This window comes from Watersipora subatra, chromosome 10 (genome assembly GCF_963576615.1).
Source record: "Watersipora subatra chromosome 10, tzWatSuba1.1, whole genome shotgun sequence".
In the NCBI taxonomy this organism is placed as follows: domain Eukaryota; kingdom Metazoa; phylum Bryozoa; class Gymnolaemata; order Cheilostomatida; family Watersiporidae; genus Watersipora; species Watersipora subatra.
In genome coordinates, this window is record NC_088717.1 from 31,773,208 (window position 1) to 31,795,231 (window position 22,024).

Genomic DNA, 22,024 nt, shown 5'->3' on the forward strand with positions numbered 1-22,024 from the left:
CGTGACCAAGGCAGAGTTAACTAAGGAGCCAATCGCAACTTGCATTGAGGCTAGGATAAGGATGCCAGCATTGGAGTTGGAGAACATACCTACTCAACCAGCCAAAAGGACGTCATTAGGGTGGAGCATTTCGTTAGTGGCACCACCTAGACAAGAACAACCAAAGCCATGAAGAACAAGCCCAGCACTTGCGGACTGTGTGGCGCGTCACCAGCATCCAGAGACGTCGAAAACACGTTCTAAAGTACTTTGCCATTGTCGTGTGTCCCAGTCGATGTCAGCATGTTTCACGCAACCAAATGATGTCACACCAAGGGGCACATAGATGTGGCTAGTGCGGGATTTCCATATACTTCATTGACAAGGCCAAGTGAAAGACATTTCTAAAAACAAAAAGATGGCCTGCCAAATCCCTGATGAACCCGTGTACACCCACTTAGCGACTCACTGGCCTTGCAAGAAGCCAAAAGTTAAGCCAGTCAAAGTGGACAGCCAACCCACACCAGTGGTATCGAGTAGTAGCGCCAAGTCGAGAGACCAATGGAATCATCGGAGCCAAAGCTGATTCGGCGATCAAAAGTCGCTTCTCCACAACTGAGCCAGTCTAGATCTGCTGATGGCTGGATCAGCCTGTGTACAGCCTGACTACCAAGCCTTCTAGACGAACAGAGAAGACTCTGGCACAGCCCGAGTCACGCTCAGAACCACTGGCTCATGTTCTAGGATGCCCGTCCGCAGACCAGCCTCTGTATCACTGCCAGGAAGGGCGAGTCTGCCAGCTACTAAAAGACAGCTGTCCCTGGAAGAAGCTGGCCATGCGAACCACTAACCTAGTTCTACCCGGATGTTGAAGGAAGAGGATTGTGTCTTCGCAGAAGCAGAAGGTCTCCGCCTCGAGTATGAGGCTGGACAGCAACAGCTCTGGTTCCAGATTATCTTTTCTTCCGGCTCTGAGTGGATGGCTTCCTGGGCCTCTTCTGAGGAGGAAGAGTGTGGTGACTGATCGCTAGAAACAATGGAAAAGACTGTTGAGACCGAGGCGATGAACGCCACGACCAGGCCGAGCCTGACCTCGATAGATGATACAGCCCTTGGTAACGTTTCCGGTCGGCTGAGGGTCGACTGTCGAATCGGCCCTACAACCAAGGGGCAAAGCCTAACTAATTCAGAAGACTATATAAAACACCGCAGAAGCGAGAGAGAAAACACTTGAAAGTCTCACACTGTGCAGTTAATTATATGTTTATTGCATATTTGACTATATCCTTACATATATTTGCAAAATGTATACTCTTATTGCCTTTTACTCAAGTGGTCTGAATTTTGGGGAGCAGGTAGACAAACTCGGTCGGTCCTTTACGTATGTATACATATGCATATATATAATATGGTTATATATAAGATATATGCAAAACTCATGCAGTAGCAAAATCAAGCAGGCGCACATAATGTTACAAACATTATGTATCTATATATGTATATAAAGCTAGACGATTTTTAAGATGAAAGTGTCTAAGTTAATCCAGTTGTTTAAAAAAAATTTATATATATACATAAAACATGTATAATATGTATATACAAAGTCAAGCAGGCACACAGTATGATAAATTAGAGCTTTGTTTTCATATGCATATGCGGCAATAAGCTGACAGTTCAAAAACCAAATGACACTTTTGCTACTACATGCTATAGAAACTGTCTGAAAACTATAATACCTATTTGGTGCTTTTACCAGGCAATCGCCTTGCATTTCCTTAACAAAACTTGGCCTGACAGCTGATTCATGCAGTCTTTTCCACTACTACATGCTCTGTTAACATGGACTTCCGAGTCTCTGTGAGAGCGCTTCTACTGCTGCCCGCTCCTTAGATGCACTTCCTGTACACTGTCCTTTTGGCCAATCAATATGTTTCTCATTTGAAATTATGTCCTTTATTAGAGCTGGTAGATGCTTCAGCTGTTGGACTGACTCGATGCCGCAAATAATAAGAGTCAGCATGCTCAAGTCCTTGTGCTTGAAAAGCTCAAATTCAAACCTGCTGGTTGCATCTTCGAGGTAATCTGGTGTGAGAAACAGGATCAATCTGTCAGACTTGGCGATGAGTTTGGCTATGGAGACTTGGGTCATCAGCCCTGGTGTGGCATTTCGATCTCTTGTTATGATGCTGATATGGCTTGCACTCTCTTGCAGTCTCTTCTGCACACCTGCATAACAAAGAGACACTCAGTAAAGTTAATCTTGTTAATTAAAAGGAATGTAATTAACAATTGTCCACCAGTTGAATTTGCTACTTAAATCTGTAGACTGTCAACCATTAACTGTCGCAAATAATAAGGTAGTTGGAATTGGTCCGCTAAAGCAAGACATATATTCAGCTGTTGTTTCAGTTTTAGATCCCGTGTATATATATATATATATATATATATATATATATATATATATATTAACTTTATCGTTTTTGAGCTTTTAAGAGCTCGTAACCGCGTTTCCACATATTTTGCTTACAACGCAGCAGAGTAAGACATGGTGAACCTTTTGATGCTAAATAACTAATGTGAATTTTGTTGCAAGTCAACCTTTAAGAAACTAGCATTTGTAGCAATAATAAAATAATATATATATCTTATATCTTCTTTATTATTCTTTCTTCCATATATATATATATATATAAATCTCAGTATTTGTTTTGTCGTTTGTTGGTCTGTCATCCGTATGTCTAGTTGTAGCAATAAAGTTCTATGGATGAAAAAATCACTTTGCCCAGCCATTGAACCCGCCATTGAACTCAAAAACAACAGTTTTGCTGACAGGTGCGCTATCTACTACCACTCACAACCTACTAGTAGTGCTATGAAATACTATCTACGACCACTCACAACCTACTAGTAGTGCTATCTACTACACCCCTCACAACCTACTAGTAGTGCTATCTACTACCACTCACAACCTACTAGTAGTGCTATCTACTACCCCTCACAACCTACTAGTAGTGCTATCTACTACCACTCACAACCTACTAGTAGTGCTATGAAATAATTAGCACACTTGAATGATTCTAGGCTTCTCGCAGGGTTGAAGATCACGATTGCGTGAGAGATTGTGGCATGTAATGAATATAAGTACAATTATTCCAAGCCATGGCAATCTAGTTGCGTGGCTTAGTGGTAATGCAATTAGCTTAACATCTGTGCATCCACAGAATGTAGGAGTTCAAAACATGTGAGGTGCAACCCTTTTTCTTAATGCCCAGACGGAAGGACGAACACAGCTCTTATTATAGTAAAGATTTAGGCTAGATTAAGTTACTCAAACTCATTGGGTAAAGAAACTTAACCAATGGCAACTACATTAGCTGCCACTGTTTATAAGCTGTTTTAAATCTTGGATGCACGCGTAGAAAATTTTTTCAATGATCTATTTTAGCTATGTCTCGAGCTTTCAAATATTTGAATTCTGCATTGATCGGACACACATAGAAATAAACAAACACCTTCATTTAAATGTAAAAATGGTAAATGCTGTATATGTTGATTAAAAAAATATATAGATATTACTTTATTGGCAAAACTTTCATGTTAATTAAAATAAATCTCTTGTGCAAAAATTTTGCCATTGCTTTGCAACACCGAGCATTCACTTCGTATATATGTACAAATGAGTAGATCTAATTTTAAAATGCTGTCAGTTAACTTTTAAATTAGTTAAGCTAAGCGGCAATTTGTATTGGTAACTAGTAAAATGCAGTACTAATAACCTTGTAGAGGTCTTCTTAACCAAACTGCAGTTGTAGTAGATAATACTTACAGATTATGTCTTCTAAATGCTTCTTTGAGTAGCTTGCATAAACATTGATATTGACTCTGTTTTGGGTATCTTCCCCTTTTTTGGAGGTGAGCACTTTTCGATGATACCATCGATAAATGATTGTGTATCGCTTGGTCCATCCTATCAACAGCGTACCTAGAACCGTCAAAACAAAAATACTTGCTATAATTATTGTGAACAAATGAACATTCTCTTGGTATATAATGTCTTCATTTGGAGGTTGTTGTTGGGTTCTGAGGTATTGCATGATGGTCATTTTGGATTCTGCGCATCTGATTTTATGAGCATCAGCAATTGCTGAGGAGTTGAGAAGCCAGTCAATATATAGCAATGAGGAGTGATCTGTGCATTGAATGTCGTTCCCTTCAAGGTAAACTAGTAAAGCAGTTTCCTCATTCTGATCGTTTATCTCTCTTCGAAAGGCCTCCTCAATGTAGGATATCTCATTGTCACGGAGATCAAGGAGGAGAAGATGTCTGTTCGCAGCAATAGAGATATTCCAAGCATGTAGGCTGTTTCGTTGTAGATCAAGATGTGTGAGACTAGGCTGGTTAAATAGAATGCTCGAGTTGCTGAAATATTTAATTCCCCCATCTTGTTGCTCTCCAAGATAAAGTCTCTCTAACAAAGGAGCACCTTTCAGCCTTTCCGCCTTTTCATCATCCCGTAAAAATCGCCCGAGCTTATTTTTTGAGACTTCAAAGTTTTTGAGTGGAATGTTCTGGAATGTATCGTCTTGCCACCCTTGCAAACCGCACTCTGTGCAAGAGATATTGGTAAGGTATTTGAAGCCTATCACTTGGTTGCACACGCCGAAGGCAAAGTTGGAATAAGAAAAGTTCAATGTGTCAGCATTATTGGGGTACATGTAAATGCTTGAACAGAAACCACTCAAAGTTTCATGCTCACTTTCAGTTACAAAATTGTTATATCCGAGAGCAAAGGTGGTAACATTGGTGAGAAAGTATCGAACATTTTGTAAGTAGCTAGGGATGTTTGGTAGACCATCAGCTTCCTGAACTAGATAATAAATAGTGTTGTTAATAGCTCGGTGAGGTGTGTAATTCACATTCATATTTTCTAAAGTAGTGCTTATTAGACTCACAACATCATCCGTAGAATAGACCCCTAGCCATATGTATGTTAAGTCTAACTGACTCATAGCACTCATGGCATTGACTAAAAGTTGGTAATCCATTATGTCTGATTGATGGTTATGATTCCAATAAAACTCGTCATCCAAGAAAAGAGGGCTGTCTTCATCGCAGTTCAAGATTCTCCTGTCATACCTCCCACAGGAAAATTCTTTCGTCAGTGCCTGCATTCCTATAAATCTAAGAGCGGGTGGTTGCAAGTTTTTGTTGTAAAACAAAGCTAAGTCTGCGCTGGGGATAGGTTGTCCTTGTACAATTCGTGCGATGTAAAATGCCGCCCCGTTAAAGTCATTCTGACTAATATCAAGGTAAATTAATTTAGAGCATGTATCTCTTAGATTCAGATTTCCTGTACTCTTTAATTGGTTAGCTTGAAGGGAGAGCATCTTAAGATCGGTGTTGTTGAGAAACACTAGATCACTATTGGATTCATTGTTCCATGGACACACAACACCTTCTCGATTTATATTGTCTAAGATTAAAGTGTGTAACTTGCTTCCAACACCAAGTGTGATCTCCCTTAGAAACTCTTTTAAGTGATTACATGATAAGTCCAGTCTTTCTAGCGTTTCCCTCATGTTATGTAGAAATGCCCTATCAATTCTTCGTATCCTACAGTTTCTTGCTGATAGACGTGCTAGTGGTAGAGCTGACAAGGCTGGCTGGTCGTTGTAGGTCATTGATGTTATATTGCATTGGGAACCTCCTAAAACATAACAATCGAGTTTGATGAGTATAATACTTATAGATACAGTAGTTGGTAATAGTTATGGGTATAGTACATATAGATAGTTGGTGATAGTTATGGGTATAACACTTGTAGATAGTTGGTGATAGTTATGGGTATAATTTGAGTCATGGTAACAGCACTAAGAACATTCATAGTGTGTGTTAATATAGTAATAACACAGTGTGTTTTAATATAGTAATAACATAGTATGTGTTAATATAGTAATAACATAGTGTGTGTTAATATAGTAATAACATAGTGTGTGTTAATATAGTAATAACAACATAGTGTGTGTTAATATAGTAATAACATAGTGTGTGTTAATATAGTAATAACAACATAGTGTGTGTTAATATAGTAATAACATAGTGTGTGTTAATATAGTAATAGCATAGTGTGTGTTAATATAGCAATAACATAGTGTGTGTTAATATAGTAATAACATAGTATGTGTTAATATAGTAATAACATAGTATGTGTTAATATAGTAATAACATAGTGTGTGTTAATATAGTAATAACATAGTGTGTGTTAATATAGTAATAGCATACTGTGTGTTAATATAGCAATAACATAGTGTGTGTTAATATAGTAATAACATAGTGTGTTTTAATATAGTAATAACATAGTATGTGTTAATATAGTAATAACATAGTGTGTGTTAATATAGTAATAACAACATAGTGTGTGTTAATATAGTAATAACACAGTGTGTTTTAATATAGTAATAACATAGTATGTGTTAATATAGTAATAACATAGTGTGTGTTAATATAGCAATAACATAGTGTGTGTTAATATAGTAATAGCATAGTGTGTGTTAATATAGCAATAACATAGTGTGTGTTAATATAGTAATAACATAGTGTGTTTTAATATAGTAATAACATAGTATGTGTTAATATAGTAATAACATAGTGTGTTTTAATATAGTAATAACATAGTATGTGTTAATATAGTAAAAACATAGTGTCTTTATAGTTGCAATAAGGTATATCTAATCAACTAGTGGTCATGACACTCGGGCTGCCATGACACTCGTGCTGCCATGACACTCGGGCTGCAATGACACTCGGGCTGCCATGACACTCGGGCTGCCATGACACCCGGGCTGCCATGACACTCAGGCTGCCATGACACTCGTGCTGCCATGAAACTCGTGCTGCCATGACACTTGGGCTACCATGACACTCATGCTGCCATGACACTCGTGCTGCCATGAAACTAGTACCGCCATGACACTTGTGCTGCCATGACACTCGTGCTGCCATGAAACTAGTACTGCCATGACACTCGTGCTGCCATGACATTCGGGCTGCCATGACACTCGTGCTGCCATGACACTCGTGCTGCCATGACACTTGGGCTACCATGACACCCGTGCTGCCATGACATTCGGGCTGCCATGACATTCGGGCTGCCATGACACTCGGGCTGCCATGACACTCAGGCTGCTATGACACTAGTACTGCCATGACACTGTGCTGCCATGACACTCGGGCTGACATGACACTCCTGCTGCTATGACACTCGTGCTGCCATGACACTTGGGCTACCATGACATTCGGGCTGCCATGACACTCGGGCTGCCATGACACTCGGGCTGCTATGACATTCATGCTGCCATGACACTCGCGCTGTCATGACACTTGCGCTGCCATGACACTCGCGCTGCCATGACACTCGCGCTGCCATGACACTCGCGCTGCCATGACACTCGCGCTGCCATGACACTCGCGCTGCCATGACACTCGCGCTGCCATGACACTCGGGCTGCCATGACACTCGTGATGCCATGACACTCGTGCTGCCATGACACTCGTGCTGCCATGACACTCGTGCTGCCATGACACTCGTGCCACCGGAATAATGATGAATATTCATTTAGGTTTTAACAAAAGTGAAAAGAAGAAAAGATTAAAGCTAGCAGAGGAAATTACAACTAGGCTTATAACATAGTAGAGAGTACAACTAGATTACAGCAGGTAGAGCGCATCTTTTTAAAGCCAGCCATACCAACCGCCTTTCTTTTGGCTACGCAACATTTCATTCAACTAAGGCCTCACATATGATACACATGAGCTGCTTACCAAGACTGAGAGTACTAAGTCTCGAGGCCTCACATATGATACACATGAGCTGCTTACCAAGACTGAGAGTGTTAAGTTTGGAGAGCCCTATCAGTTTCTTGCTGAATGTTGGTGTCCCAGTTATATATAGCTCCTCTAGTGTCTCATTTAGGACTGCCACGGCAGCGTAGTCAAACTCTTCTGGCTTCTTGTTTTGCTTCATCCTATAAGTATCAAATGTCATCACAGGTCATACCAGTTTGTGCCATGTTTATTATTCAATGCTGTTCGCCGTAGAAGAGATCATTAAACTTTTCATGTTTGTCAGCAGTCATTGAACATCACTGATGTTTAAAAGCTCGATGAACTTATCATCAAAAATCCGATGCATCTCTTTTGAAGTAGTTGGTTATGTTTAAAACAGCTCTAATTGTGTATCTTAAGATGTTTAGCATATTAATCTGTCAACAGAATTTGGAAGACTCCAAGAATATAAGTATTGCAAGTTTTTTTTCAATTTTGAAAGTTGAGAGACAAAATCTGAGTCGCCACGTAGATAACTTTTAACTCTGTAATTTACCTAATTCTAAAAGTTCGTTAGGTAGAGAGAGTTATGGTGCAGAAGTGAAGTTAGAAAGCTAGTTGTTGAATTTCAGCAGAGTTTGGTTTTGCTACCTATAGTTTTGAGTTTAGGAAATCTTTCTTTCATTCGTGTAAAATGCAGCAACTAAGCTGAGATGTTACTATCTTAGTGTCACAGGTTCATGGCAGGTTCAGGCAGGCTCAAGCAGGTAGTTCTGCAATTCATTGATTGCTCAGTAGCAAATGTTTAGTTTATAACTGTTTGTTTTATTTTACATTAAATCGTAACATAACAAGATGATAAAAATAGTAAGGTGCAATGAGGGCTCACATGCGCAGTAGCATGGCTATTCGAGGCGCAGAGGCCGAGTTAACGGTTGAGATTGTTAATGAAGAAAACATGGTTGTCTAAGCAAAAGAAATCCGAACAAATTTATTCCAGAGAGTACAGCAAGTACCGCTTGAAAGCAGCCCTAAAACCATCATGACTATCAATTTTCCTTAGCCGAATTGGCAAAGAATTCCAAGCTGATGCCACACAATAGCTAGGCCCTCCATAGGCAACCCATCTATGGCCACCAGCAGAGGAGGAGAGTGGAAAAGGTGAGAAAAATAAGGATTGATAAAGGTTGTAATGCATTGACAAGTTAGTTTGAGATTTAAATTGTGTTAAGGCTAAATGATATATTCTTAGTTGGTATAGTTGATGTATAGGCAAAACACGAGATCCTTCAAACAAAAGAGTTGATGGAAAACAAGAGTTTTTATGATATACTATTCTAAGCAATCGCTTCTGGATGACCAAAATTTTGTTCAAGTAACCATGTGGAGAATTTTCCCATGATTCCAAGCAACAAACTATTTTGCTGTTAATTAGAGCATTATATAAAAGCAAAAGAAGCATTTCTGGTAAAATCAATAAGGCTTGGTAGATAAGTCCCAAGCTTTGTAGCAGTTGTTTTCTCAATAGTTCTATGTGTTTTGACCAGTTTAGTGTACTATCTATTGTAATGCCTAAAAATTTATGCAATCCGTCATTTGCGTATTTGGTCCATTTACGAAAACTTTTTTGTTAATCGAAATTCATTTTGTTGATCTTGAATAACTATGAAATTAGTCTTGTCAACATTCAATGTTAGTTTGTTTTAGTCACACCAATTTTTTATCACGTCTAATTCTTGGTTTATTACCGCTACATCTTTATTCAAGTTTTTAGCAGTATAAAATAAAATCATCAGCAAACAAAATAGTTTTAAATTTATCAGTACCCTTTACAAGATCATTTATATATGACAAAAATAATGTTGGTCCAAGTATGGATTTTTGAGGTAATCCACATTTCATTACCAAAGGTTGGGATATTTTTTGAGTTATTATAACACTTTGAAAACGATTTGACAAACTATTTTGAATTAATTCTAGACTCGAATGAGAAAAGTTATTTGCTTATTAATGAAAACAGAGTGATCTCTTGTATCAAAAGCCTTTGAGAAATCAATGACTATACCTAAACAGATAGACTGTTGTTTAAAGCTGCAAGTGTATTGTTTGAAAATTCTATCAATACTTCACAAAGTTCCTTTCCTTTCCCTCTGAAATTTAAATTGAGATTCTGCAATAATGTTTTCTTTAATAGTGTAAAGGTTTTGTGCGACCTTCACTTTCCTCCACCAGTACAAGACTCGTGCATGAGTACAATACATATATTTCTGCTTAGTTCATCAAGGTGTACAAGAAAGAATCAAGTAATAGGCAATGAACAGGCCCAGAACAGCTCTGCTCTTCTACACAAATGTTCGAGCTTATATAGCTAGTAAGCTCCACCTCTGTTCTACTTGGCTAGACCCGGCATGGCTCTGGGTGGGCTTGGCTGAACTCCGACCTCATTAACATTTGTGACTGAAGACAGCTTGGCTTGGCTTAACTCAGCCCTATGCTCAGCTCCTAGTGGACCACATTCCACAACACTCTCCCCCCATTGGTGACCATGGTCTCCAATCTAGACCTTGGGAGAGAGCCAACGGTAGCCACGTGGCAGACCTCCTCTCCTGACAGGGTTCTGCCCAGGTCCTCCACATCCGTGTCTGAGACAGCTGCCACGGGGCAGCTCATGTCGGCGGCTGAGCCGACACGAGCCGAGGCCTCGTGTCGGCCTCGGCTCGTGTGACGCCTTCTCCCACTTTCGATCTCCCTAGTCTGCTGCCACACCGACTCGACTGGCTTCGGTGCACATAGGGCTTCCTCAGCTTCTTTCAAGCTCTTGGTGACCGAAGCCAATAGTTCTGGCAAAGACGCATCACATGCATCATCCAAGTTCTCCAAAAAACTGAGGGCGTCCGGGGTGAGCGAGTGTTCCAACAGAAAGGCCCTGGTAGCGACCATGAGAACTACCTGGTTGTCCTCTTGTCCCACCTCCGGGTCATTTGCTGGTGACTCCATCGAGTAGCACACTCCGTTCCCGTACCGATCTGACCTTCTAGTAGTCCGGGCCGGCCTTGGGTTGTGGCGGACAGGTTCTGATGAAGTCTCTGGTGTAGGAGTCGTTCCGGTTTCCTCCGGGTTTGATTTCGGTTCTCCCGAAACTTCTTTTAGTGAGAACGGATTGGCTTCTACCGAACTTGGAGAGAGTCTTTGGCGTCTCTGGGGTTCTCCTTCCGCCGGTCCGGCCGAGTTTTCTCCCGGAATTACCTCCTGTCCTTGCTTTTTAGCAGCCTCCAGCAGCAACCTTTCTCAGTTCGGGGGCGGCATTATCGGCATAGGGTCCACTCTGGCCTCTTCCTGCCTTTTCTCCGGCCTGCTGTGTCGAGCTCCCTTCATGTTGAGACCCCTCCTTGGCTCCGGAGTGGCTGGGGCCTGTCCCAACCTCTCTGGGCAAGCATGATGGGGTTTGAGCCTTCCTTCGCTCTGAATAAAAGACTGGCTCTGCCGTTCCACCAGATATGTGTGGTTCCCCCAGACCTTCAGGACCTGGTATGGTCCTACGAACTTTGCCTGCAGCTTGGGATTTTCTCCCCGTCTCCGGCGTTTGTTCGTGAGCAATACCCAGTCGCCTGGGGTGTACAGCGGTGGCTCTTTCCTGTCTTCTTGCCGCACCTCCATCTGTCTTTGCTGTAGTGCCTCGTGCACTGTCTGCAGTCTCCCCTGCACCTCCAGAGCGTGCTCGTGGGCAGGAAAGAACTCGGTCGGTGGAGGGTGGCTTTCCAGTTGGTCTGGCAACCTCTGCTCCCGTCCCAACATTAGCATGTTGGCCATTTCTCTAGTCGCGGAGTGGGGGTGCCTCTGTATACCCTCATCAGCTGGGGAGCAGTAGGTCCCACTCATCCTGTCCCCGAGCCAGAAGCAGCACCCTCAAGGAGTCTCCGAGTCCCCGGTTATTCCGCTCCATGATTTCGTTTGCCTGTGGATGAAACGGAGTCGTGTAGCTCTTTCCCATGTTCCAGAGTTGGCACAGTTCGGCCATCATTTGGCTCTCAAACTGCACCCCCTGGTTCGTGTGGATCTGCTCAGGCAATCCCAGGTAGCAGAAGACCCGCTCATCCAGTGCATTGACAACCACCGGGGCCATGGCGTCAGGTACCAGGCGTCCTGCCACCAGATGAAGTGGTTGGTGAGAACCAGCACCCACTTGTTCCCCCTTGGTGTGACAGGAAATGGCCCGACCAGAACCACGGCCACCTTCTGCCAGGGTCGTCCTGCATAAAGCCTCCTTTTTCCTCTGGCCGCCTTTGTCCCTCTATGCTTTGCGGCCTGGCACACCTCGCAACTCTTGATGAGCCGTCTGACTGTGGAAGTCAGTCCGGGCTAGTACCGCGTCAGTTGGAGGCGACCTATCGTCCTTCCCACCCCAGAGTGAGCCAGGGCGTGTGTTTGCCACACCATGGTGTCCTGCATAGCTGAGGGGTAAATGGCGCATCATCTAGCGTGGCCCTGCGGGTCCACATGTGCTTCCAGCACGCCGTCCTGTCGTTTGCGCAGAGAGCCTCGCATGCGATGCAGAATGTCCAGCTCTCTGCTCTCGACCTCCAGGTGTTCTGCTGGCACCTCCTCTCTTGTGACAATGGCACGGTACATGATGGCCACTGGTCCCTGTCCGGTAGCCTGTGTCCTTGCCAGTTCACCCTTTGGTCCTGTCACTCCTGGTGGGGCTGATAGCCCCTCGGGGGAACCTCCGACACCCAGGTTCAATCTTGCCACTGTTGGGGCGACAGTCCCGTGCGGGTTGCCCGCCGGCCCCCCAGGGTTTGCGACGTTGCCCAGGGTCGGTCCCGCTCTATCGAGGGCAGGAGTCCCATCCAGGCAACTGGTCGGTACACACGCGGCCAACGGCCCTTGTTCCCCTGCCAACTCCTTCCGTGAAGGGCCCTCATCCCTCTGTTCAATGCTTGCGCATTGCCGGCAGTCCTCGCAGGTTTGCCTGCTCAATCCACCTGCATTCCCGTGGCGAGTCCCTGACCGGTGCTCCAGGATGTAGCGGAACTCCGCCAAGATCTCAAGCCACCGAGCTACTTGGTTCGAAGGTTCTCTCCTCCAGCATAACCACCGGAGTGATGCGTGGTCCGTCCATAGGAGGAACTTCTGGCCATACAGATATGGCCAAAAGTATACGGCCAAGATACCGCCTTCACTACCGCAAGTAGCTCCCGTCGAGTGAAGCGGTAATTGCGTTCCGAGGGGGTGAGAGTCTTGCTGTAGTAGGCAAAGACCCTTTCGCAGCCCTCCTGTACTTGGGACAGCACGGCCCCACTCCACATTCGCTGGTGTCTGTGTCCAAGATGCACTGCCTCCGAGGAACTGGATAGCCCAAGATCGGGGCGGTGCTGATGCTCTCCTTCAGCATGTTGAAAGCGGCCTGTTCTTCCTCAGTCCATCTCCAGGGCTCTCCCTTTGCAGTCAGTCGGTGCAAGGGGTGCGCTAGCGTGGCAAACGCCGGGATATATTGCCGGTGGTAGCCGACCGTCCCGAACAATCCTTGGAGTTCCCTCACTCTGTGCGGACTCGGCCACTTTGCGACTGCCTCCACCTTGTCGGAGTCTGTAGAGACTTTGTCCTGGCTTACTATATGACCCAGGTAGCAGACTTGGGTTTGCAATAGCTCGCACTTGGAGGGCTTCAGCTTCAGTTTGGCTTTGTGGAGTCCAGCCGATGTAGATGCGTATCGAAATCCGGGGCAATGACGATAATATCATCCAGATATAGCAGCAGCGTTCTCTAGTGGAGGCCATGTAGAACGCGTTCCACGAGTCTTTGGAAGGTGGCGGGGGCGGACGTCTGTCCGATAGGCAACACTTTCCATTTCCACAGTCCGGACCGTGTCGAGAAAGACGACTTTTCCTGCGCCTCTGCATCCAGGGGTACCTGCCAATACCCGCTCACCAGATCGAGCGTGCTAAAATAGTGAATGCCGGACACTGAGTCCAGGCTGTCATCGATCCTGGGTAGCGGGTAGGCGTTCTGCTCCGTTACGGCGTTGAGACGCCGGTAGTCAATACAGAAGCACCATTTCCCATCCTTCTTCCGGACCAAAACCACGGGGGAGCTCCAAGCTCCTCCGGCTGTCTTGATGAGCCCTCGTTTGAGCAGATCCTGGACCTGCCTCTCGACCTCTGCCTCCATCTTCGGTTCGAGTCTGTGAGGGAGTTGTCGGATTGGCCGAGTGCCCTCTTTAAGTGGAACAGAATGTTCCACCTTCGAGGTCCTTACCACCACGTAGTTGTCACCCGTACTGAACACTGTGGCATACCGACGCAGCAGGGATGCCAACCTTGACATTTGTCACATGTCCTCACAGTTTGGCCGAGCCGCCTGGAACAATTCCTCAAGGTGAGCCGGCACTCCATTGATTGAAGTCGGACCGGCGTCACACAACAAGGGATTGTCCTCCTCAACCTGTGGGGTCTCCACTCCCGTGTAAGTGCCGATAGTGGCTCCAGACTGAAAAATCAAAGGTCAATCCGTAGTGTTCATGCAGTGGGTGATGACCTGTCCCTTGGGTCCCGGCTGGTTCAGGCTACTGGCTACTAGAGGTCCGTCGGGTCCCTCGATTAGTTCCATGGGGCAATAGTTCCACGTGGTGATGCGACAGTGTATCGCCATCTCTGTCCGGGCGAGAACCACTACCCCCCTTATCACCTGTACTTTGCTCTGTAGCAGCCGCCCATGCCGGTCCGTGCAGACTAGCTGTCTGCCATCCACTTGGACCACCGGTTGCTCAAACTCGAGAGCGCATTGAGGGGCAAGGAAGAACAGCATTCCGAGTATGGCATCTTCGCTCAGTTGGCTAACTACGAAGACTTCCTCTGTCTTCACATCCCTCAAGCGCAGTGGTTTCCAACCTGGGGGGAAATCCCCCAGGGAGAAATTGTGTAAAGGTTTACAAAACCAGTATAAAGGTTTTGCGTGACCTTCACTTTCCTCCACTAGTACAAGACTCGTGCATGAGTACAATACATATATTTCTGCTTAGTTCATCAAGGTGTACAAGAAAGAATCAAGTAACAGGCAATGAACAAGCCCAGAAAAGCTCTGCTCTTCTACACAAATGTTCGAGCTTATATAGCTAGTGAGCTCCGCCTCCATTCTACTTGGCTAGACCCGGCATGGCTCTTGTTCTACTTGGCTGAACTCCGACCTCATTAACATGCCTGACTGAAGACAGCTTGGCTTGGCTTAACTCAGCCCTATGCTCAGCTCCTAGTGGACCACATTCCACAACAATAGTGTAGTTATAGATTTGTTGGTTAATAAGATGCTCAAAGATTTTGAAAAAAACTGGCAGAATATAAATAGGTTTATAGTTACTAGATAAGAGCTTATTACCTTGGTTTTTAAATATGGGTAAATCGTTAACACATTTCCTTTTATTGTAGGAAAACACATTGCTTTATGCTCATGTTGAATAAGTATGCTAAAGGTTTGATAACTCAGGTGAACATGCTTTCACCAAATTCGCAGATTTCAACTATGCCTTCTGCTTTGTGTTCATTTACATTTGCAATAACTCTCTGAACTTCTAGAAAATTAAAATCTGTAGATGTATTCATCCCTAAAGTTTGATGCTTTATATCTATATTAGAAAAAGCTTGCGCAAGCCTAGGTTTTATTTCTGTAAAATAGGTGTTAAATTCTGTAGCTATTTGTTTGTCATCGGCTAATTCCTTGGATTTAGAGTCTAAAAGCTTAGTAATTTGTTGAGCTTTACCTTGGTTTCATCCACAAGCATTATTTATGAAATTCCAAAGCTTTCTCGTGTCATTAATTTTTGATATTTCATTACAATAATAATAATCAGCTTTTGCTTTTTTAATAAGGAATAAAACTTTATTTCTAACTTTTATGTAGTTCTTTTTTAAATTACGACTGAAGGGGTAGGCTCTGTACTCGCCAAACAATCTGTCTTTTTTGCGTATCTCCAAAATAAGCTTTTTGGCATCCAAAAAGTTTTTAAAGCTTTTGGGCTTACAACAAGTTTTTTCCTTTATAGGAGCAATTTGGTCAAATATTTCTTTAGTCATGTTTAGAAAGTTGTTATGCGCCAAATCTACACTTTCTATCTGGTAAGCCGAGGTGTCCCAGTCAACCTCATTCAAAAGATGTTTTACTTTGTCCAAAGAAAAATTGTCAATATGCTGTGAATCATGTGTTCAGCAGGATTCACAGCATATTGACAACAAATTGTACTTACTTGGTGCCCAGTGATTATCTTCTATATGCTGCGCAATCTGAGCAACCCCTCAATCATAGAGTATGGTGTTTGCTTAGCAGAGGCTGTGTATAGGTTTTAAGCCCTCAATCATAGAGTATGGTGTTTGCTTAGCAGAGGCTGTGTATAGGTTTTAAGCCCTCAATCATAGAGTATGGTGTTTGCTTTGCAGAGGCTGTGTATAGGTTTTAAGCCCTCAATCATAGAGTATGGTGTTTGCTTAGCAGAGGCTGTGTATAGGTTTTAAGCCCTCAATCATAGAGTATGGTGTTTGCTTTGCAGAGGCTGTGTATAGGTTTTAAGCCCTCAATCATAGAGTATGGTGTTTGCTTAGCATAGGCTGTGTATAGGTTTTAAGCCCTCAATCATAGAGTATGGTGTTTGCTTAGCAGAGGCTGTGTATAGGTTTTAAGCCCTCAATCATAGAGTATGGTGTTTGCTTAGCATAGGCTGTGTATAGGTTTTAAGCCCTCAATCATAGAGTATGGTGTTTGCTTAGTAGAGGCTGTGTATAGGTTTTAAGCCCTCAACCATAGAGTATGGTGTTTGCTTAGCATAGGCTGTGTATAGGTTTTAAGCCCTCAATCATAGAGTATGGTGTTTACTTAGTAGAGGCTGTGTATAGGTTTTAAGCCCTCAATCATAGAGTATGGTGTTTGCTTAGCAGAGGCTGTGTATAGGTTTTAAGCCCTCAATCATAGAGTATGGTGTTTGCTTAGCAGAGGCTGTGTATAGATTTTAAGCCCTCAATCATAGAGTATGGTGTTTGCTTAGCAGAGGCTGTGTGGGTTTTAAGAACATTTTTACGCAAACAGTTGCTCTATGATCTTGGCTGGAGTCTGATTCTATTGACAAAGAAATCTCTGCAACTGGAGATATGCATAGTTGCGAAGAGCAAATTATGGTTGGATGTCATTCCTTGTCAGCACCGAAAGCCTTTTTGGAATTAAACCCAACCTGTTGTTCGCGGGGTCAGGCTATCTAGGCCACTAGCTGCCACGGTGTTCAGCGGGCCAGGCTATCTAGGCCACTAGCTGACACGGTGTTCAGCCGGCCAGGCTATCTAGGCCAATACTAGCTGCCACGGTGTTCAGCGGGTCAGGCTATCTAGGCCACTAGCTGCCACGGTGTTCATCGGGTCAGGCTATCTAGGCCACTAGCTGCCACGGTGTTCAGCGGGTCAGGCTATCTAGGCCACTAGCTGCCACGGTGTTCAGCGGGTCAGGCTATCTAGGCCACTAGCTGCCACAGTGTTCAGCGGGCAAGACAATTGAACCACTTCTTCTCTATGGGAGAAGCAGCTGAAGTCAAAAGTTTCAAACCGACCAAATGTTTATCGGCCAATTTAATGTAAGCGAATGCGATTTTCAATTTATTGTTTTCCTTATTTATTCGCTATAATTTAATAGCACAGAATTAAATTGGGAAACAAGTAATTGTCTTCCTTTCTCATAATGGAAAAGCTTTTATTTGAGTTTGTTTGGATGATTTATCGGAGCAAATGCGATTTTCAATTTATATAATAAAGAAAGCTTTTGCAAGGTACAGTTTGCCTACCATGTGGTCATCCGTGCAGGCTATCCAGTTTTAGTTCAGCCACTAATACGGAATTAGGTACCTTCGTCATTGGACTCATCATGTAAACACTTAGGTACAGTAATACTACAGTAGTACATGTAGGTAGTAGTTTTGACAATTTCTTTCAGGTGTATTAAGGTAGGTAGGCATTTGAAGCTGGTTTAATTTTGATAATTTTCTTAGCGGATATATGTAATCAAGAGGGGTGTCCATAACTTCTTTTAATTAATATAGTAAAAACATAGTGTGTTAATATAATAATAACATAGTATGTGTTAATATAATAATAACATAGTGTGTGTTAATATAATAATAACATAGTATGTGTTAATATAATAATAACATAGTGTGTGTTAATATAATAATAACAACATAGTGTGTGTTAATATAGCAATAACATAGTATGTGTTAATATAATAATAACATAGTGTGTGTTAATATAATAATAACATAGTATGTGTTAATATAATAATAACATAGTGTGTGTTAATATAATAATAACAACATAGTGTGTGTTAATATAGCAATAACATAGCATGTGTTAATATAGTAATAACATAGTGTGTGTTAATATAGCAATAACATAGTGTGTGTTAATATATCAATAACATAGTGTGTGTTAATATAGTAATAACATAGTGCGTGTTAATATAGTAATAGCATAGTGTGTGTTAATATAATAATAACAACATAGTGTGTGCTAATATAGTAATAACATAGTGCGTGTTAATATAATAATAACATAGTGTGTGTTAATATAGCAATAACATAGTGTGTGTTAATATAGTAATAACATAGTGCGTGTTAATATAGTAATAACATAGTGTGTGTTAATATTATAATAACAACATAGTGTGTGTTAATATAGTAATAACATAGTATGTGTTAATATAGTAATAACATAGTGTGTGTTAATATATAATAACATAGTGTGTGTTAATATAGTAATAACATAGTGTGTGTTAATACAGTAATAACATAGTGCGTGTTAATATGGTAATAACATAGTGTGTGTTAATATAATAATAACATAGTGTGTGTTAATATAGTAATAACATAGTGCGTGTTAATATAGTAATAACATAGTGTGTGTTAATACAGTAATAACATAGTATGCGTTAATATATTAATAACATAGTGTGTGTTTATATAGTCATAACATAGTGTGCGTGCGTGTGCTTGTGCTATGCGTGGATCCGTATAGCAAACATAAGTCACTAAGCTTGCCAAATCACTGCTAATTTAGTTGTTATTATAGGTATGACTTGCTGTGCTACCAGGCGTTGCCCAGGTATTAAAAATCAGCTTATAAACAATGAGAGATAATGGGAGTTGCCTGCCATTTGCTATTAGCCAGTGGCACATTGCCAATGGATAATATAAGTAAGCTTACTAATAGGAGCTACTGCTCCGCCATCACTTTGCGTCGTGACCAAAAGTGGTAGCCTATTTGCTCCCATATAGCGCTATATATTACCTAGCGAATCTCTCAAGCTTCGTAAGGTGTCGGACTTGCGAACGGGAAGTTCCGAGAACAAATCTTCTGCTTTACGAATTCTTTTTTCCAAGAATTTAATAGCTATAGCTAGAATGACACACATACCAACTTTGAGAAATACGTACATGTACATAGATTGATAGATTGACAAGGAAAGCTTTGACAATCGATCAAGACTAAATACAACCGTAAAAGAATCAGTTTGCTATATCTGACTTACTTCAGAGTCCTGAGCTTAGACAGTCCATGGAATGAATCTGTCCTAACAGTTCTTTCAGACAAGGTAATGTTATTGAAGGAGATGTCTAAGTGTAGGAGTTGCATGAGAGAGGAGAAAATTCCGGAAGGTATCTCTGTGATATCGTTATTTGAGAGGTCAAGGGTGTGAATCTCATCAAATTTGTGCAGTTCTGGTATTTCTCGTAGATGATTGCTGTTGAGCTTGAGGACACGAAATAGTTTCAATTTTTCTAGATCTGTCTGTGATAAGTCAAATGTCTCAAGTTTGCTTCCGGAACAATCCAATACTGGGGAGCTTGTACAGTAGCAGCCTTTGGCCACACATGGCCACCGAGACATTTGTACGGCAACAGCCTAGAAAATAAGGAGCAAAAGAGAATTAATTCCTACTTGTCTGTGCAGAAGCTAACCTAACTGAGACAGAGATTACTTCCTGTCTGTACAAAAGCTATCCTAACTGGGATAGTGATTACTTCCTGTCTGTACAAAAGCTAACCTAACTGGGATAGTGATTACTTCCTGTCTGTACAAAGTCTAACCTAACTGGGATAGTAATTACTTCCTGTCTGTACAAAAGCTAACCTAACTGAGACAGAGATTACTTCCTGTCTGTACAAAAGCTATCCTAACTGGGATAGTGATTACTTCCTGTCTGTACAAAAGCTAACCTAACTGGGATAGTGATTACTTCCTGTCTGTACAAAGTCTAACCCAACTGGGATAGTAATTACTTCCTGTCTGTACAAAAGCTAATATAACTGGGATAGAGATTACTTCTTGTCTGCAAAAAGCCAACCTAACTAGAATAGTGCTTACTTCCTGTCTGTACAAAAGCTAACCTAACTGAGACAGAGATTACTTCCTGTCTGTACAAAAGCTATCCTAACTGGGATAGTGATTACTTCCTGTCTGTACAAAAGCTAACCTAACTGGGATAGTGATTACTTCCTGTCTGTACAAAGTCTAACCTAACTGGGATAGTAATTACTTCCTGTCTGTACAAAAGCTAATATAACTGGGATAGAGATTACTTCTTGTCTGCAAAAAGCCAACCTAACTAGAATAGTGCTTACTTCCTGTCTGTACAAAAGCCAACATAACTGGGATAGAGATATCTAAAACTGAGTACTAATGAATCAGAGACTTCTTTGCCTGACTAGTTTCTCTTTACTCAAATAAACCTGGTTTCGATTGCTTGCAGGAAACCTTAAAACATATCATGGTTAAAATTTGATGGTCATCATATCTGCATTAAATTAGCGTTTAAAACATGATATTTTTAAATCAGAGTTTTGGTTAGTAAAATTACAACAAAAGAATGCGCAAATTAGTGAGATATGGATAATAATTGAATAACAATTTTCTACAGTTGGTAGTAATGGATCTGACAGAACAAAGGTAATTCAAATAAAGATTCATAAGGCAAAGCGATTTTAACAAACTGGCAAGTTTACAAAAACCTTTCATGTCTAATCTTTAAGATCTATTTTAATTCTAGTGATGAGAGAGTCTGTCGGTCTCCTATAGATTAACAGAATAAGGGAGGTGCTAAAGCTTGGTTCTCACCCCACTGTAAGAAGCGGTGGTAGTGCAACCAGCGGCTGCTGGTGGTTGCCGAGAACCAGCAGGCCAGCGGCATTTTTCCTGCTGGCAGTGGCCGCCAGCAAAGCTCAGCGAGTTGAACTTTTCTATGATCTCATTGTAGGTTGCAGGATATCGCCAATAGTGAAAATCTAAAGCCTGGTTCCCATATCGATTGCGAGACTCCGGCGGTAGCTTGCGCAGCAAAACGCTTGAGACACTAGGCTCGGCGGCATCTGTTCACATATAAGCTGCATCGCTAATCATAATCGTGGAATCAAATAAAATGTTTGCTCGCCATGTTGTTTCTGTAATGGTGACCTTCACCTGTACAGTGCATTTCGGGAAGGTTTTGCCTGCGGCCTTCTGCGAAATTTGAACAGCGCTAAACTATTGCGATGCCGCCGGCAACTACCGGCGGTCCTCGGCGGTACCCGGTGGGTAGGTTCCCATTTCACCGCCAATAGCCTGTGGTACTGTTGCCGGTGCTTTGTGATGTATATGAGAACCAGGCTTCACAAGTGACCCCTGACAAGTGACTAAAGAAGAATTTGACTTTCCAGATAAATTTTGCTTTAATCAATTATTCTACTTAATAATATTAGTGTAAAGTTCTTTTATAGTTTTAAATTTTACTTATCTTATTTATGTTTAATCATATAATTACTTTTGCACATAACCAACTTTTGTATAATCAAGTTTTGGATAACCAACTACTTATACTCATATATTTATATCTATATATATATATTTCTCAAAGTATGTGTGTACACATTCCGGCTATAGATCTTCAAATCTTGGAATAAAGATTCCGTACCGAAAAAGATGCGATCTCTTTGCCTGCCCTTCACCAGACTGACATGCTATCTACTAGACCACAGAAATTGAATTGCTACCTTACCATTATAGGTCAGTATATGAGAGCAAATATCCAACAGATTTGCTTACGACACGGTCATAGCATAACGTCACGAGAAGCTGTTTGCTCACATTATTAGAAGTACTGGCTGATAGCGCGCAGGCTAATAGCGAGCAACTCTCACTACTTCTCATTGTTTATAAGACAA

The 22,024-nt window shown here is 42.1% G+C and overlaps 1 protein-coding gene across 1 annotated transcript; it reads right to left on the minus strand.

Moving 5' to 3' along the window:
• Nucleotides 1-1,261: 1,261 nt before the first annotated feature.
• LOC137405911 (uncharacterized) lies at nt 1,262-19,593 on the minus strand. The gene is made up of 4 exons (XM_068092375.1): nt 19,357-19,593; nt 7,858-8,003; nt 3,806-5,686; nt 1,262-2,205 (listed from the first exon to the last, which is right to left on the minus strand). The coding sequence occupies exons 1-4, from the start codon at nt 19,458-19,460 to the stop codon at nt 1,814-1,816; spliced, it is 2,523 nt and encodes an 840-aa protein (XP_067948476.1). The 5' UTR covers nt 19,461-19,593; the 3' UTR covers nt 1,262-1,813.
• Between the last annotated feature and the right edge of the window lie 2,431 nt (nt 19,594-22,024).